The sequence below is a fragment of the Hakea prostrata genome, chromosome 5 (assembly GCF_041222555.1).
Source record: "Hakea prostrata isolate BN-2017 chromosome 5, UWA_Hpros_2, whole genome shotgun sequence".
In the NCBI taxonomy this organism is placed as follows: Eukaryota; Viridiplantae; Streptophyta; class Magnoliopsida; order Proteales; family Proteaceae; genus Hakea; species Hakea prostrata.
In genome coordinates this window covers 48,975,502-48,995,254 of record NC_142604.1, presented here as the reverse complement: position 1 = coordinate 48,995,254, position 19,753 = coordinate 48,975,502, and the positions used below count along the sequence as shown (strand labels likewise).

The window sequence follows — 19,753 nt, the reverse complement described above, 5'->3', positions numbered from 1 at the left end:
GCAACGACAAAGGAGAATGGAAAAATCCATTTCAATGCCCTTGTTCCCTGGTTCAGTAAGGTGGGGTGGGAAAATCCTTGAAAAAAGTGTAGATTTCTCACTTTTCCTTTAAATCCCAAAATGGTAGATTGTTTGGTTGCTTGGGGTGGGAAAGTGGGAGACAAGTTTCCATGAATCAAGGAAACTTGTCTGATGTGGCAGCCCAACTTTCCCACCCCATGCCATTTTAAAACCCCACATATTTGGTGGGACTTTGTGGGAAAGTTGGGAAAAGTAAAAAGTGGGACCCACCCTATCACTTTTCAACAAAACCCTTTCCTTTCTTTTCCTTGTCCCTCACCCCACTACACATGGGACCCACATGTTTTTTTTTCCCACCCCACCTTTGCAAACAAACGCAGCCTCAAGGAAATAGATAAGTTGTTAAAACTGAAAATTTTGAAAGCAAGAAATCTAATTACTTACACTAACAAGCCTGTTAAGGTAGGTTTTGAGGTGTCTGCCTCCTAAAATGAAAATGAACACAAGCAGCTTAAATGAAAATTTTCTATGGATCTCTTCCGCCAACACACTAGTTTTGCTCATGGGTCCTCCTCCTCCTCCATTCCTGCCGAGGACGACCAAAAGACAACTAATGTCAAGGGTTCATCTCAGATGACAATTTTCTATGCCGGAAAAGTTCTTGTCTTTGATGATTTCCCGGCTGAGAAAGCTAAGGAAATCATGCATCTGGTGAGCAATGGAAGCTCTCAAAACCCCACCACCGCCTTTACATCTACTTCCGGCACCAACCAGCCCAACCAGACCACTTCCAATTTGGTTCCTACCCCTGCAGCTGGAGCAGCTTGCTTCATCACAGTCGCCGGAGCACGGTAGCTTTGGGCCAAAATGGCGGACCGTTCTAATGCAATCAAAATTATAGAAATACAGGTTTGGGTTGAACCTCAGATGGTTCGATTCGTTTAAAGGAAACGGTTTATTTTCACTTAACTTCAAGTTAATGCACATGCTCTTAATGGATGGTGAAGATTTAATTTAAATATCAAAACTAATATCCAACCCTTGGCTGTTTGGAGCAGTGCCACGTAGCTAGAGATGAGGCAGTAGACATGACTGACGTCTTAGGTCTCACCATGCCCAAAGTGACCCCCCCTAACCATCCTTCTCACCCCATGCCTTCCTTCTAAGATTTTTGAAAATTAAAATAAGGTTGGGTATGTTTTTGCTAGCATCTAGTGTTTCTATATCTCTCATCGTCCCTATTCTTTAGCCTTTCAAAGTGACTTTTTATCCTTCAAAGGAAAACAAGGATAAACAAATAATATGTCAGCATAAGCCTTTCTCTTCAAATAATTATTACAAAAAAAGAAAGAAAGAGGAAATCTCTATAACATTCTTGAAGGCATAAAGAGAACCTTGCATCTGTGTCCAGTGGATATGTTGGACTATGGTGGGGGTAAGAAGGAAAAAATGCGATTTGGTACAATAAGGTCACTTTAGTGATAATTTTCGAGGGTTATTTGCTTAATTGACAAACATCAACCAGTTTGGATTTTCAAACTTTGGGGAAGCAGCGAATAACTCCACATCACATTGTGGGTGGGGTCCCCACCTCTGAACTGATGAAGTGATGATCGATCCCAATTCTAACATATGTAATTGAAAAGAAGACAAGGATAAACAAATAATATGTCAGCATATACCTTTTTTGTTAAAATAATAATTATTAAAGAAAAAACAAAACTTCTATGACATTTTTAAAGGCATAAGGGGAACTCACATGTGCCTCCAGTGGGTATGTTGGACTATGTTAGGTATAACAAAGAAAAAATGTGATTTGGTACAATAAAGACACTTTATTGATAATTTTCAAGAGTTATTAGCTTAATTGACACACATCAACAAATTTAGATTTGCTTACATTGGGGAAGGAGCAAATAACTCCGCATTACATTGTGGGTGGGTTTCCTACCTCTGAACATCAATCAATCCCAAATCTTAGTAGTGGGTGCCGGTTCCTACCTCTGCAATGGTGGATCCCAAATCTAGTAGTGAAACTCCACCCACATACACATGAATTTTCACTTGAGATTTTTGATTCTAAGTGATAGAAATTTAAGAAACATAAGTGCTGTTATGCATTATTTCTTGGAAAATTTGAGAGACATTAATATGTGGAAAGAGGAGGTTTTTTTTTTTTTTTTTAAGGATAAAATTAAATGTTAACAACTGTATATTGTTACATGGAAAACTTAAGAATCACCTTCTTAAATTTATACTTTAATTTACCTTTGAACCAAACAAACAGTAGGATTTTATACACATCTATATAGACAACATCAAACATTAGGATTTTATTCATGTATGTAGACAACATTGAAAACCTCAATTCAGTGGCCCAATCACAAGAAGCATAAAAATTATAATTAATTTTAATTTTCATAAAGCTTAGAAGGAAGGCGTGGGGTGAGAAGGATGTTTAGAGGGGTTGCTTTGGGCATGGTGATGCCTAAAGCTTCAGTCATATCTATTGGTTCATCCGTAGCGGTTTCTAGATTGAATCCTTGAAGTAGACGAGCAAGAGTCAAGTGCATGATCTGCTTGGCAAATGTAATACCTGGGCATGCTCGTAGGCCGGATCCAAAAGGAATGAATTCAAAATTCTTACCTAGATAGTCCACTACCACATGTGTAGTGAGAAACCTCTCTGGTTTGAATTCATGGGGCTCTAACCACACTTGAGGGTCTCGATGAAGCTTCCATATATTAGGAAGTAAACGTGTGCCCTTTTGGATGGCATAACCTCCCACTTGACAGTCTTCCATGGCTTCATGAGGTACTGATAAAGGCGCAGGAGGATATAACCGCAAAGTTTCCTTTACAATGGCCTGGAGGTACTCCAACTTGTTGATATCTGATTCTTCAACGCGTCTATCGTTACCAACATGGATGTCCAATTCTTCTTGGGCCCTTTTCAGAACTTCATTATTACTCAACAGCAAAGAAAGTGCCCATGTCAAGGTGCCAGAGGTCGTTTCGTAGCCACCTGCGATGAGTTGCTGCGCAAAGGGAAAATATAGAAAAGAAGTTTAAGGCTTTGGTACTTGTAAGCCAAGTTCTTAAACTAATTAAGCCTCCATCACTATAATTAAATAAAATTGAAAGAAGGTACATACCAACGCAGTTGCCTTGATTACAGTATCACAATCATAATTGTGCTTCAAATTGCTCTCAAGAATCACAGATATCATTATATCAATGAAGTCGAGATCTTCTTCATCTCGAGACGATTGTGTCGTAGAATGGATCTTGTGATGACGATGTTCATCTATCCAATTTCCAATTATAGAGTCGAACTCCTTAAGAGTAGATTTCATGGCTCCCACATGTCCTCCCAAGTCCAACCATTCACAATAGGGTATTGCATCAGATACAACAGGCACCCCACTTAGGTACATGAATTGAACCATTGCCTTTCGAAATCGTTGGGCCTCATCCACCTCATTTCCAACTGTACCAATGTTCCCATAATAACGTTTCCCAGCAATAAGTTTGGTGATGACATTAAACGTAAGGTGTTCAAACCACTCCTTCATCTCCACATTCATGGGTTGGTCACTATTATCCTTGGCCCAAGCTGAGTATAATTCTTTGATGGATGTGTCTAGTTCAGCAACCCTAACATGCCTGAGCTTGTGAAGACGGGTATTAGAGAGTAGTTCAATAGTGGACACCTTTCGGATCTCACGCCAATATGAACCATATGGTGAGAATGCCAATAGAGCATAGTTGAAGCCTAGATGCTTCCCTGCAGCGAAATGAGGACGTGTAGCAAAAACTCTGTCATTGGTACTGAAGCATTCCTTAATCATCTCTGCATTGCTCACAATCAGTGTGCGATGTACACCGAGTTTGAGCATGAAGATTGGGCCAAGTTTGTCAGCCAAAGAACCAAGTGTTCGTGGGAGCGAGCATTTCCCCCCTAGCAAATGGAGATGACCAATAATCGGCAAGGCACCAGATGGTGTTGGGGCTTCCCTTCGCTTGGTTTTGTGTCTTCGTAGGAAATAAAACACAAAAGTGAAGGCTACAAATGTTGCTATCACTTCAGATAGGATAAGGAGCTCCATTGTAATCTTATGGGAATTGCACATTAAACTCAAGCTTCCCCTGATCTCGTCTTCCGCTCTTCGGATTTTCCAGAGATTTTAAAACCTCTAACTATGACCAACTCAATCTACAAATACTCGTATTGCATGATCCAGCCTGCACAATTGTTTTCATTTTGTTAAATTAAGCGATGAAAAGTAACCATGTTAGCCAGATTAATTCCATGCATTTAATTATTTTTAAGCGAAAACATCTGCTTAGACAGAGAGGATCAAAACCCCAGAGGGTTGTATGAACCATGCATGGGAGCTAGAGGTATGTGTGATTTAGGCACTCTGCCAATTCAACTTTGCTTTTGTTGATCCATTAGCTAGCTGCAAATGAAAGTGTTGTCATTGTTGGCAACTTAAAGGAGATAGTTGAGATGATATGAGCAATTCAAATCAAGTATACCAACGGGTTAAAATCAAGTTGGGTAAGGCTAGTATTGGAACCAGTCAACCTTGGTTTATTTTTGGGATAATTACTATTGGCCCCCTGTACTTTGATTTTATTACTACTGTATCCCCTGTACTTTTCAAAATTACTAATCCAACCTTCAACTTTGTCTATAATTACTATTGCCCCCCTACTGTTAAGTTCCGTTAGTTAACTGATGATGTGGCATCTTTATATTTTCTCAAAAACCCCAAAATACCCTTATACTTATCTCTTTACTTATTTACCATTTTGTCAAGTTACAGTAGTACCCTTAATTAACTGTGGACAAAAAAAATTAACTATAATCCGTTTTATTCTCAAAAAAAAAAAAAAAAAAAAAAAAAAAAAAAAAAAAAAAAAAAAACCACCAAATAAAGAAAGAATGATTGAATAAAACTCAAATAGAAACCGGAGAGGAAAGAAAATCGAATTCAACTCAAATTGGAAACTGAATATCACCTACAATTTTTTCAAAATAAATGAAGTTTAGTGAGGGTGGGAAACCAAATCGGATTTGGATTTTGCTCATTTCTTTAATTCAAAATAGATGAAGTTTTGTGAAGGTGGGAAACCAAATTGGATTTGAATTTTGCCCATTTCATTAATTCAAAATAAATGAAGTTTAAGGGTAAAATTGACATTTAATCTGGTTTTATAAATGGGGTAGCATCGTCTTTTGATTTATTAATTTTAATGAAGGGCAAATTAGACATTACATATTCAAACTTAACGGCAACTTAACACCGTTATAAGGAAGGGGGCAACAGTAATTTCGTAAAGAACAGGGTTTCATTAGTAATAAAATCAAACTACAGGGGGGGCAACAGTAATTATTCCTTTATTTTTTATTGGTTTTTATTTGGTATAGCGGCAACGCATGGAATTAAGCTAAGAGAAGAATTAAAGATTTGAAAAAATCGTTCTTGTAAAAAGAAACTAAAGGGTTCGGTAGTGGTGCAAGAAAAGCTTACCTGAGTATTTCTTCCATTGTTGAACAATAGAGTAAGAATGGAGAGAAATGGAAAACAACCTGCCGTCGGCGTGGGTTTTAAGGAGAAGAAAAACAGCTAGCTGTTGCTAGCCTGCGTTTTTAACCATTGAGGAAGAAGAATATGCTATGCTATGGACGCAGGTCTTCTTCTGCTGGACAAGAGAAAAAGTGAAAAGAGAAGGAAGAAGAGGAAGAAAAAGATAATACAATATTCTTGAAAGTGTTCTTCTTCAGAGAAAAGAAGGATTCAATTGTTCAATTCTGTTGTTGAAAAACAGAGTGAAAAATTAATATAGAGAACAGTGGAAGAAGCTGCTATCTTTAATATCAGTGAGGATAATGAAAAGGAAAGCCTAATGAACAAGTGCCTTACATAATGGACGAGGATTAGATGGTTGAGGTTGAATATCCACTTACCCTCTCATTTTAATCCAATATGGTGGCAGATTCATTTTTAATGGGTCATTTTCTCTCTTTCCCAGGTTGAAGTAACTCATATTCACAAGTTCTTGTTTATTATTTTCTAGATTATTATTAGGGGCAAAAAACCTAGGTCATGGATGTAACAAAAATCTCTTATATTCACAAGTTCTTGTTTATTATTTTCTAGATTATTATTAGGGGCAAAAAACCTAGGTCATGGATGTAACAAAAATCTCTTATAGCCACAGATAATTAACTACGACTTTTTAAACCAAAGTTAAAAGTATTTTTTAACTACAATTTTTCATATGTAGTAATGTAAAAAAGTTATTGCTACAGTATGTAAGAACTGCAGTAATAAATACATTTATAGATGCGGTTGCAAAAGTGTAACTAAAAATCATAGTAATATAGACTATTTATTACTATGGTATTCCAAACTGTTGTAACATATTCCTTCTAACTACAAAAATATAACTATGGTTTTATATTATAGTAATTTAAGATATTTTAAGTTATAGCATTCAAAACTGTAGCAATAAAAAAACATTGTAACTACGGAATCAAAATTAGGACTAAAACTTTTAGTAATATTCAAAACTTATTGCTGTGGTAATTAGAAGTGTAACAACATCCACTTTTTTAACTACAAAAATAGAATTGCAATTTCAAATTGTAGTAATATAATTTACATAATTGCTTCGGTATTTGAAATTATTGTAACAATTTTTTTTAGCCACAAAAATAGAACCGTGTTTAAAAATCATAGTAATATAGTTTATATATAACTATGGTATTTGAAACTGTAATAATAAATGAATTTATAAATGTGATAACATTACTGTACTTAACAAGTGTAATGATGACATATATTTGTTACTGTGAGTGCTAAACCATAACAATAGAGTTGGTATAAACAAAATCATTGTTAAAACCATTCGTTTTGCTATCACTCCAAATTGTTCTCTAATTGGTCTTCTAAGTTGTTTAGAAAACATTATATTAGTTCATGATTTTTTTTATTTTTTATTTTTTTTGGAGTTTGTGATTTATATTTACAATTATATACTAGTGGTAGTCGAAGTCAAAGAAGTGTACTGTATTAGACTACAAAGCTAGGGAATCAATATTTTGGTTCAATCTCGTTTTTATCATACTTCCCCTCCTTCTCCCTTCGTCCCTTGATAGGCCTGTAAACGGACCGGATTCGGCTCGGATACACCAATCCGAATCCGAATCCGATTAGCAAATCCGCTATCCGAATCCGAATCCGGCAAAAATTTAGAGAAGGCATCCAAATCCGAATCTGAAACTTTATCGGATATCCGATAATAATCCGATCCGATAAAATATCCGATTATTGATTGATAATTGTCACTTTTTTACATTTTTTATTATAAATTTCTAATTTCTGATTACCGAATACCGCTATCCGAATCCGATTATCATCTATTTTTAAAGGAAAAATGTTAAATACTTTACTCTATCCGAATAAAAATTTATCCGGATATTATCCGATCCGATAAGCAATTATCCGAATCCGAATCCGGTTACTTAGCGGACGGATACGGATATTTTCCGGTAAGAAAATTTCCAGATTCGGATACCCATAAACAAATACGAATGCGAATTCGGAGGCGGATTTCGGCTATCCATTTACAGGTCTATCCCTTGATCATACCCCAGTTTAAATTTAAAATAATAAAAACTTATCTTATTAAAATAAATTTATTTTATTGTTAAGGGTATTTTGTTCAACAAAGTTATGATTCACATAGCTTGGGCTTGATTTTATTTTTCATCTATATGAAACCATGGAATCTTATTCTACTTAAATGTGTTGGTCAATTCAGTTTCAATTTGGTTCTAAATAATGATAATACAATCCAATTTAATTTAAGAACCAAATTAGTTTTATAGTCAGATTTAGATCTGAACCTACGTGGTTTTGGTTCCAATTCAGTTCTAGAATATGATTCTAAATTAGTCCTAAGTATAGTTAATAAAAAGATATAGGTACTTGGAGGAAAATCATTTATATAGGGAAATTATTCAAATTGTAAATTATTTTAAAAATCAATGTTGTAACTTAAAATTTATAAAAGAAAGGAAACTTTTGTTTTTTGTTCTTTTGTTTTTTTGTTTTTTTTTTTTTTTTTTTTTTTTGTTTTTTTTTTTGTTAAAGGTAGCTATGTATTAGAAAGAAAAGAAAAAGTTACAATCTGAAATAAGTCTTCCCTTCAGCGTCGTCTTTTATAACACAAGACAACGCTTCAGGTTAAGAATGAGGAGAGAGAAATTTCATGTACAAATGGGTAAAGCCCAGCCAAAAAATCTGCTCTAGCATTAAGCTCACGGACAACATGATGAAGCCCATATTGGCATAACCATCTCAATGAATCTCGGATGTCTATGACATCCTTTGTTGCAAACCATGGTATGGTAAACCGACCTAAAATCATCGCAATAGCACTCGATGAATCAGAGCGAATCTGGACTCTCTGGATAGAATGTTCCAAAGCTAGTACTAGTCCTCGACGAATGGCCGTGAGCTCCATGCAAAGAACATTTGTTTCCAAACATCTACCAGCAGCAGCGAAGATAACTTCACCCATCTCATTTCTCGCAAGAATCCCATATCCTCCTTGATTCCCCATGACAGAGCCGTCACAATTGAGAGAAACCCATTCCGTAGGTGGTTTATTCCAAGTTAGAGCATGTGGTCTTGAAATCCTATATTGCACCTTGATCTTCCAACGATGAAATAGAGACCGATTGCGTTCATTATCTATGACAAAAAAATTTGTCCCAAGGAATCTCAACCTCGTATCATAAATAATACGGTTTAAAACATCAGTGTGAGTCTCCGACTTCCCCTGAAAAATGCGATTATTCCTCTCTATCCAAAGACGATAGAGAAAGCAACAAAAACTGAACCGAAATAGTTTACCCATCAAATCTTGGTTGTTGAAATGAGAAGCTGCCCAGGTCAACTCTTCGCCCTAGCTAGATCTATCACTTGGCTTAAAACCATGTAACCGAAGAATCGAATTCCAGATCTACTTTGAATACACACAGCAAAAAAATAAATGGTCATGTGTCTCATCTTCAGCAAGACAGAGAACACATGTTGGGTCAGGAGCAACACCCCAGGTAAACAGTCGGCTTCTCACAGGGAGCCGATGATGAGCAGCCATCCAAGTAACAAACATGAACCTAGTTGGTGCTATAGACCGCCACACCAGAGACCACCAATTTACGGTTGGAGCATGAGGCCGGATAACTTCACGTGCACTTTGCATAGAAAAATGACCAGAGGAAGTATGTAACCATATGAGGGAATCCTGTTGAAGCCGCTGCCATTTTTTGGTTGTCTTGATCTCCTCCCATCTATCACATAATAAAGGATCATTGCAAGGGTTGAACCACTGATTGGCGGCAGAAATGATTTTAGAAATTGCATCATGATGTCCACGACCAATGGCTTCCACAATAAGGTCATTAGGCTTGGCAATCGGACCGTTTGGAAGCCATGGGTCATGCCATAACATAACTTGATTCCCATCTTTAATCAGAAAACAACTGCAAAGTGAAAGAGTAGAACGAAGGTTCAGAATAACCTTGAGGGTATGTGAACAATCCCGGGGAATATGCATAGACCAAATAGAGTTGAAGCTAAACCACCTCTTGCGAACATACACACACCAATTTGTTGGAGCTTTAGAAGCCAGACATCAAGTATGGTGAAGAAGGGTAGTTCTGTTCCAAAGTTCAAGCCTACGTAATCCCAACCTGCCTTCTTTAATAGGCTTACATACCTCTTGCCAGGAAATTCGGTAGGATCTCACACCAGAAGTACCCTTCCATAAAAATCTACAGAATTTGGATTCGAACGGTTTATAATGGCCTTGGGGAAGGCGAGGATGCCAATCCAATAACTCACAATACCACAAAGAACTGATCGAATGAGAGTTAAACGCCCGCCATATGAGAGAGTTTTGTGGTGCCATCCTTCCAATCGCCGTTCAATTTTCTCAATTAAAGGCATAAAATCTTCACCACGAAGTCTCTTAGATGAGAGGGGAATACCAAGATATTTAATCGGGAAGGTGCCATGACTGAAACCAAGGATCGGATCTATGGTGGTCAAGAGCACTGGAGAGATATTGCAATAATATAATTGAGATTTCTCCTTATTAATGGTGAGACCCGATTGAGAAGAGAATTCTGTAAAAAGCTTGTTGAAGGTGTCCACTGTTTTCTCATTTGCTTTGCCAAAAACAAATAAGTCATCTGCAAAGCTGATAGATGTAATGAGAGGGTCTGCACAATGTAAGTGATAATCAAAATCCCCATCAACTGTAGCATCAGAGATGGAATCAAGGAAGACTTGGAGCACAATGTTGAATAACATAGGAGACAAAGGGCATCCTTGACGAAGGCCGCGATTAGCATAAAACCTAGATGACTGGGATCCATTAAGAAAATAACATAGCTAGGGTCTGCCACGCACCTTGAAATCCAAGCAATAAAACCTGGAGGGAAATTGAGCTTGTGAAGAAGGGTAAACAAGAAGCTCCATTGAACCGAATCGAAGGCCTTGCGAAGGTCAATTTTTGCAGCAAACCTAGGAGGGCCCCTTTGGAGATGATAATCATGAACTACTTCTCTGCAAAGGAGAATGTTATCAGATATTTGGCGACCTTTCATGAAGGCAATCTGATTGAGGCCAACGACCTTGTGCAGCACAATCTTGATTCGATTAGCCAGAAGTTTGGCAATGAACCTGTAAATTTGACTGCTGATTGCAATGGGACGATAGTCACTGAAAGAATTCTGCACTTGACCTTTCGGGATGAGGGTGAGTCTAGATAATTTGAGCATGTCAGGCATTCTCAGAGATCTGAAAAAATCCTAAATAGCATTAAAGACATCTAAGCCAATGATGTGCCAAGTTTTCTTGAAGAAAACTACATTAAAACCATCTGTGCCTGGAGCACTGTCATCGTCCGCAGTCATCACAACATTCTTAATTTCCTCTGTTGTGAAAGGCCTCATCAAGGAACCAACCTCTTCATTTGTGATAATTCTCTCGCCATTGGGCTCAAGATGGGTACAAATGATTGGGGTTGAACCATTATACGCATTTTCAAAATAGTTTACTGCCTCATTTCGGATTTCATCTTCTTCTGAGAGCCATCTTCCACTTGCATCTTGAACATTAGTGATCTTGTTACATGCCCTTCGGTTGATAAGGGACCGATGAAAAAACTCGGTGTTCCCGTCACCTTCCTTAAGCCAAGTGGCTCTAGACTTCTGTCGTAGTTCAGACTCCCTGAAATTAAGCAGCTGGTGTAAAATGTGAGCTTCCCACCGTTCCTGACACAGGAGCTGAGGATCAAGGGGGGAAGAGCGAAGGAGGCTTTGAGTGAAGTCTAGCTGGATCTTAGCATTATCAATCTGAGCATTTAAGTTGGAGAAGATGCAACGACTCCAAGTTTTCAGCTCTTCTTTAAGAAGGCGGAGCCGAGCCATTAGAGCAAAGAGAGGGGACCCCGTGATACGATGGCACCAGACACGCTGAACATTGGCAAAGAAGTCAGGATGATCAGCCCAGTAATTATGGAAATAAAATTGTTTACCTCGAAAAGTACGTCGTTGACCAAGGTCTACGACCATAGGAGAATGATCAGAAACTCCTCTATTTTGAAACACCGCCAAGGAAGAGGGAAAGGTGGATAACCAAGACTCGTTGCATAAGATACGATCAATTTTTGAGGTGATCCGATCATTTCCAGAGTAAAGATTACACCACGTGAAAAAGTTTCCTGATCGGGGAAGTTCAAGCAATTCACAGTCTTCAATCCAATCCCGCATTGGTCTAAGCTTTCGATCGCCATAAACATGACCACCCTCCTTTTCAACAATGCTTTTACAGGCATTGAAGTCACCGAGTAAAAGCCAAGGGGAAGAGGGAGGCGGAATTAACTGACGGAGACAAGTCCAAAGATTATCTCGATCTGTGTCAGCACTAGCACCATAGACAAAGGAGACCATAATATGTTGCATAGACTGCTTAAGCAAAATATTGGTATGAATAAGTTGATCTGAAGAGAAAATGGGTTGAAGGTCAACTACAAAAGGAAACTTTTGTTGTCTTAATTTCTTAACCTCCATTAACCGTCAGCTTCTAATCTAGAATCATGACACGTGGTTGCTCTAGATCTAACGGTCTCTTTTTTATTCTTAATTAATTTCTAAATTAATTCTTTAAATCTAATCGAAATTAATTTTTTAAATCCAATCTAATCCTATTAACAAAGGATTAGTGGAGAGAGAAAAGATTTCCTAAATTGATTCTAATGCCCAGATAGAGTGAGAGAGAGGCAGGAGTGGTGGAGTGATTTTAGGAGTTGATTAGATTTAGGAAGATAGTGAAAATTGGAAACTTCACATTTTAGAGATTTTAGGAGTTGATTAGATTTAGGAAGATAGTGAAAGTTGGAAACTTCTCATTTTTTTTATCTTTACTCTTTTTTCTTTTTTATTTTTTCCCAATATTTTCCCTTTTTCCCGCTATTTTATTGGAAATTAAAACCGCTTTACCGTTTGAACTCAATTTATCCCACGATTCCTTCAAAACTTCCCACAAAATAGGTTTTCCCCCTCCCTTTTAATACATTTATGGTATTTTTATAAAAACAATGAAATGGTGTATAAAGAAGGAAAATGCAGATAGCCAAATAGAATATCTTTTTCTCTTCTTCTCTAGTAAAATTTCAGCCTTCTTCTATTTGCCTTCTGCAGCCGTTCATCTTTTCTCCATCTCAAAGAATCAAATCCATGAAGAACTTCCTTGCCTTTTTTCCTGTACGGTTCAAAAATACTCGATCTAACATTCCCTTGTCCCTTTTGTTAAGCAAAATTAAACAGGGGCATCTTTAACAAATACGAAGATAGGTGCGTATACAGGGCTGACATCATATAATACTCTTGCCACATGTTTTGGCTAGGTAAGATTTGCCTTTGATCTCTACTTCCCAATCTTTAAGAAAAGCTTGCAATATTAGTTAGAAAAATAAAAGATTTCTACTTCTTCTTTTTTCGCCAACTTTAAATTGAGACCGACAATCTTTCAATTGTACTATTCTTAGATTTAAAGTCTTTTAGTTGATTACAATGTTTTGAAAATGCTAGTTTCATGTTTAGTAGATCTCTTCATATTTTTTATAGTTTTTTGACAAACAAAAATACAATGAAAATATAGTTTTTTATTTTTCTTGTTAGCATTTATGAATGGTAGCTAATTTTTTATTTTATTGATATTGATTACAGGAAATACCTACAAAAATTGAATCACATGGTAGCTAAACTCAGACATGTTGGATTGGGCCAAATTGGGCTTATGGCCACAACTTTAGCCCAACTGAACCCTAGCTTGCTTAGGGTCAACAAATTTCAACACTACCTTGCCCGTCACAAAGACTTAAGCCCATAGGCCTAGGAATGGGAAGGTGTGAAAAGACATAAGTCAGAGATTCAAACTTAAGACCTCTTTGATTTTACTGCCAACATGACAACACTCTGTGATGAGCACATCCATGTCCTCAAGTTGAGAAACTTTCAACTAATCCGACTTTATCCAATTCCTCATTCCAAACATCATCTAGTACGAATAAGAACCTTTTACTCAACCTTTTCTATTTTATGGGTAAACTTCTAAACAATTTATGAAGGCGGCTTTGCATTGGATCCGAGTGAGTGAGATCACTAGCACTTCCATCCAATCGTTTCCAGCAAAGTTCTCCGGGTCACAAATACAAGAAAGAAAGGGTGGGTATGTTATTGCTAGCGTCTTGTGTTTCTTTCTCTCACTCTTCTCTTTTCTTTCTTTTGTATTTTGAAGTTGTCCGTGTAACCTTCAAAGTGAGGAAGACAAGGATAAACAAATAATATGTTAGCATATGCATTTTCTCTTAAAAATAAAAAGAGAAAAAAAAAAAAAAAAGACAAATGTGTGTATGCCATTCTTGAAGGCATAAATAGAACTAGATATGTTGGTCTGTATTGGGTATAAATAAGGGAAAAAATGTTTAGTGATAATTTCAAGTGTTAATAGCTTAATTGACAAAGATCAGCAAGTTCGTTTACTCTTTTGTATTTGCCAAGAGATGTTCTCATGAAGCTTTCTAACCAATTAGTTCACTTTGTCTACCGGGAAAAAAAAAGTTTGGATTCGCTAACTTTGGAGAAGAACCAATAATTCCACATTAGATAGAGGGTGAATCGCCACCTCTGAAGTATGGATCGATCCCAATCGTAGTAGTGGTGCCACTCCCCACCTATGAAGTGGTGGATCCGGATGAGGGTGGGGTTGGCTTTCACTATAATGATGATGAAGCAGTAGGATAGGATTATGTTAGGCCATTTAGTTGGAACATTAGGTGGGTCTTCCTCCTAAATGTGTGATGAATAGATGTTAAATGAGCCTAATCCTCTACCCCTTGCGAGTAGAAGATTTGAACTCCATACCCCTATCATGACTTGGAGGGAACAATAACCCTAAAATTTTAAATTATGAAGGGAGAAGCAAATGTTACACTATGCTTCAAATTAAAGTTGAAATCTACCTTACATGTTGTCAAACAGTTTGTTGTGCTCGAGTGTTTTGAGTGGAACTTTTTCCACCTGATTTCTCTTTTTTAGTTAATGCATTTTTTTTCATAAAAATAAATAAATAAATGAATAAAAATTTCAAATGTACTAGGGAAGAAAATTTTAAGTTGGAGTTTTTCACATGGTGTCGCCCACTTAAGTGGGGGCAAAACTCTTGGCTCCCCACTAAACAATTACTGACTGCCCACTTTTCACAAAGCTAAAATTATCCATTACCCATAGTTAGCTTTCAACCTCTTTTCTATTAAGTTTGCACCCAAAATGACAGATTTGTCCTTTTGTATGTAAAATAACTACATTGTATGTACATACTTTCAATTTTATGTAGATTAATGGAGGCTTAGTTCGAGTTCTCATTGGCTTACAACTACTAAATCCTAACCTTCTTTTCTTAATTTTCCTTGTGCACAAAACCTCATCAGAGGTGGTTATGAAACGACCTACAACACCTTGACATGGGCACTTGCTTTGCGATTGAGTAATCACAAAGTGTTGAAAAAGGCACAAGCAGAGTTTGACATCCATGTTTGTAGGGATAGATGCATTGAAGAATTAAACAACAACAAACTAGGGTACCTCCAGGACATTGTAAAGGAAACTTTGCGGTTATATCCTCCTTTGCTTGTATCTGTTCCTGTCTTGGAAGATTGTCAAGTTGGGGGGGGGGGGGTTATGATATCCAGAAAGGCACACAATTACTTCCTAATGCATGGAAGCTTCATCGAGACCCTCATGTGTGGTTGAAACCTCATGAATTCAAATCAAAGAGGTTTCTCACTAAACAAGTAGAAGTGGACTATTTGGGTAAGAACTCTAAGTTCATTACTTTTGGATCTATGATACGATCATGCTCAAGTATTGCATTTGCCAAGTAGATCTCGCACTTGACTCTTGCTCGTCTACTTCAAGGATTCAATCCTAATTAAGACACCTATAAATGAGTGAATAGACATAATTGAGGCTTTAGGCCTCCCCATGCCCAAAGCAACACCTCTTAACATCCTTCTCACCCTACACCTTCCTTTTATGCTTTATGAAAATTAAAATTAGGTTGGGTATGTTATTGCTAGCATCTAGCATCCATATCTCTCGTTGTCCCTATTCTTTCTTTAACATTTAAAAGTTGACCCTTTATCCTTCAAAGGAAGACAAGGATAAACAAATAATATGTCAACATAAGCCTTCTCTTTTAAAAAATAACTAAATAAAATAAATAAAAGAGGAAAGTCTAGACATTCTTGAGGCAGAAAGACAACCTCACATCTGCCTTTAGTGGATATGTTGCATTATGGTGGGTATAATAAGGAAAAAATGTGATTTGGTACAATGAAGTCACTTTAGTGATAATTTTCAAAGATTTATTACCTTAATTGACAAACATTAACAAGTTTGGATTCGCTAATTTTGCGGAAGGAGGAATAATTCTGCATCACATTGTAGGTTGGGTCCCACCACTGAACTGAGCGAGTAAATGAAATTTATGAGACATAAGTGCTGTGAAGGATATTATGCATTATTTCTTTGGCGGATTTGATAGATATATTAATATGTGGAGAGAAATAGCTGGGGTTTGTATTTTTTTCCGTGGATAAAATTTAAATGTTAACAACTGTATATTGTTACATGGAAAATTTAGATATCACCTTCTTAAATTTATTCTTTAATTTACCTTTGAACCAAACAGAAATATTAGGATTTTATTCATCTATGTAGACAACATTGAAAACCTCAATTCAGTGGTCCAATCACAAGAAGCATATAAACTATAATTAATTTTAATTTTCATAAAGCTTAGAAGGAAGGCGTGGGGTGAGAAGGATGGTTAGAGGGGTTGCTTTGGGCATGGAGATGCCTAAGGCTTCAGTCATATATCTATTGGTTCATCCGTAGCGGTTTCTAGATTGAATCCTTGAAGTAGATGAACAAGATTCAAGTGCAAGATCTGCTTGGCAAATGTAATACCTGGGCATGCTCATAGGCCGGATCCAAAAGGAATGAATTCAAAGTTCTTACCCAGATAAATAGATTTTTCCCCTTTTGTAGTGCCCAACTTATTATATATCTCTTCATATTTCTTCTTCCTTGTTTTTCCTGTAATTTTCTTAGCTTCATTTCTTTTTTTTTTTTTTGGTAATCAAACTTTCATTAAGATGTAGGAGCAAGATGGGAAACTGAACATAAGCTCAGTAACCAATCAAAGGAACATGACCAATAACTCGGGCCCTGAACCGAGTAGGCCTTCCGTGCTAGATGATCCGCAACACCGTTGGATCTTCTAGAAATATAAATGGGCTTAAACCCCAAAAACCTACTACCTATAAATTTGATATCTTCAATTACAGGTAGTATAAAAGTGGGGGCGTAAGGCTGTCTCAGATAAGTAACTCACTAGAAGCTGAGAGTCAGTTTCTATCTCCACAAATTCGAGGCCATTTGCTATAGCTTCTAACAGTCCTGCTCGCATGGCCTCGGCCTCCCCTTCTATCACAGATGAGAATGCTTTGGGAAGAGATGCTGCAACTAAAGGCTTTCCTTCCCAATCTCTAATGATGATCCCCATCCCTCCCTTCCTTGTTTTCTGTTGCCATGTTGCATCGGTGTTCACCTTAACAAAGGGATGGTTTGGATGCATCTAATCCATTCTTTCCTCCACAATGTGTCTTCTTTCAGTCAAGGTACTTTGATTCACCTTCTTCATTGATGACCAAAACTCTGAGTGAGCTTGAATCGCCATTTGCATTACTTCCATTGGTGATTTCAAAGGTTCGCCAATCACCCTTGAATTTCGAGCTTTCCATAAGGACCACAAAATGAAAGATATCAAGCTTTTCACTTTTTCTCCTTCCTTCTTGTCTAGCATCTTCATTTCTAGCCAATTTATATCTTTGAAGATCCTCAATATCTTTAGTCTTTTGCCATATCTTAGAACTAACTTTTTTATTCCTAATGGTAGCCTGAACCTCACTATCCTACCACCAAGTCTTTCTATAATAATGGAATTTTCTTTTGATTCACCTAAGGCATCTTTAGTCATCTTTTTTATACATGTAGCCATCTCATTCTACATCGCATTAATGTCCCTCTCAAAATCTCACTTTCCTTGTTTGACTATTTCATTAGCGAAGAATTTCAACCACTCTCCTTTAAAGTCCCCTATGATAATCTTTTTTCCTTGACCAATTCCTTGCATTAATCCATCTATATTTTCCCAAATTTCTAACTTCAAATTTTCATCGAAACCTACTTGAGGTGCATATGCACAAATTATATTTACCATCTCTTTCTCAATTATAAGCTTGATAACAATAATCTTATCGCCTACTCTTTTAACATCCACCATATCATTCTTAAAATCTTTATCCACTATTATACATACTCCATTTTTATTAGTTTTATCCCTAGTATACCAAAGTTTAAAATCATTCAACTCTTTAGCTTTTTTAGCCTTTCATCTAGTTTCTTGAATACAAGCTATATTAATCCTTCTTTTTCTCATAATATCTATTATTTCTAAGCTTTACCTATTAAAAATCCTGTATTCCAAGACGCCAATCTAATTCTACATTTTTGGACTTGCTTATTTATCCGCACTTGTCCATGGCATGAGAACCCTTGCCTACTTATTGTCACATCTAGACGCCGATGCCATGCATCACTTCTCACTTATCACTACACCTAGGCCATAGTATAGTGCGGTGCTTCTTTTGTAGAGGGACACCTAGCATAGCATTTATCATGTAAGGTCGAATCTATGAAAAGAGTTTGGCTAGATTTTTTTCGGTGTCAATTATCAACCTGACGCTCCAACCCTCCTCATTTACCCGGGCTTGAGTCTTGCAACAAACATTGGTGGAGTTCGTCCAAAATAAGTGACTCAAAAATAAAATTTTCTAATTGTAGTTATTAAAAGCAAGATTTTAAAATTTTCCTTGTTGCTATTTCTTCTCACCAAATGGATGTAGTTGTTCATTCACACTAGCCCATTTGTCATTAACTTGAAACTTCACAATCACTTAATTGTAAGGGATTGGCTGAGTTGGTAAAGACCAACACCTCATAGTATGGGGTCAAAAGTTTAGATATTTTTGAGGCTAGGGATGAAACCCCATGTATTTTTAATAGTTACCCCCCCCCCCTATAAAACTATCATAATTCCAAAATCAATCAAATTACATGTGGTGAGTTTGCAATCAATTACTCCTACAACCCTCGGAAAAATCAACTACAAATACACCTCTATGGTTAAGGATTCAAGTTAAATGATAATGTCATCATTAGAAGAATAAATCTGGAATACCAGTTTTACCCTTCATTATTCCATTATTTTTTCAATTCTATTTTTACCTTTATCCCTTATTCTATTCTCTCCCCTCTCTCAACTCTTGTTCGTTGGCTTTGGCAACGCAGCCTCACCACCACCACATACTTCATGAAAAAGTGACCTATGGTTGCAGGACAAAAATTCTAAAACTTTTAGCTCCCATCTACGAATCAATTGAAGTCTAGTTCTATGATGTATAGTTGTATAAAACCCTAGAACACTAAAAAATTTGGTTTTCTAATTGTGTTTTTCTAGTTCTCAACAGCTTCATAATTTTGCCAAACATCAGCAGCAAAATTTTCTATCGACTGGAAGGAACTTGGTTCTATTTTGCTATTTGGAAAATTATTCAAACACATTATGATTTCTCAACTTCACTTTTTTTAGTTTCCCCTTTTGTACTTAGTTTCAATCTTCATCCGTTTTCCAGGGATGCTTGTGATTTGAAAGACAAAACACCCTCTCTAGCAAATTCTATTTTCCTACTTTGGTCGAAACGGGGTGAAAGGGGTTACCTGTAGTTTCTTTTACTCCTGTGAGCTTACTTTCCTTATCGTGTTTCTTTACAAGCTCGGTTGATTTCCAATAGCTTTGTTTATTATTTTTTTATTTTACTATGTTGGGTATACTTGAAATCATACTCCAATGAAGTAAGTGGTGGTGAGGCCAATGTTACCGCTGCCAAAGAATAAGAATCGAAAGAGGAGGGAGAATATAATACGAGACAAGGGTAAAATTAAAATGATAAAAAT

At 36.8% G+C, this 19,753-nt stretch overlaps 2 protein-coding genes across 4 annotated transcripts; both read right to left on the bottom strand.

Annotated features, from left to right (window-relative positions):
* Positions 1 to 2,246: 2,246 nt before the first annotated feature.
* LOC149016310 (xanthotoxin 5-hydroxylase CYP82C4-like) lies at positions 2,247 to 5,845 on the bottom strand. 3 transcript variants are annotated; one of them, XM_089157466.1, is made up of 3 exons: positions 5,562 to 5,845; positions 3,177 to 4,484; positions 2,247 to 3,059 (listed from the first exon to the last, which is right to left on the bottom strand). In XM_089157466.1, exons 2-3 carry the CDS (start codon positions 4,152 to 4,154, stop codon positions 2,433 to 2,435), a joined length of 1,605 nt encoding a protein of 534 aa, XP_089013592.1. In that variant the 5' UTR covers positions 4,155 to 4,484; positions 5,562 to 5,845; the 3' UTR covers positions 2,247 to 2,432. The 3 variants fall into 3 exon arrangements, with proteins under 3 accessions (XP_089013592.1, XP_089013593.1, XP_089013591.1); XM_089157467.1 differs by having other exon boundaries at positions 3,177 to 4,266; XM_089157465.1 differs by lacking the exon at positions 5,562 to 5,845 and having other exon boundaries at positions 3,177 to 4,904.
* Positions 5,846 to 8,277: 2,432 nt separating this feature from the next.
* LOC149016309 (uncharacterized) lies at positions 8,278 to 8,661 on the bottom strand. Its single transcript, XM_089156724.1, has one exon. It carries the CDS (start codon positions 8,659 to 8,661, stop codon positions 8,278 to 8,280), a length of 384 nt encoding a protein of 127 aa, XP_089012850.1.
* Between the last annotated feature and the right edge of the window lie 11,092 nt (positions 8,662 to 19,753).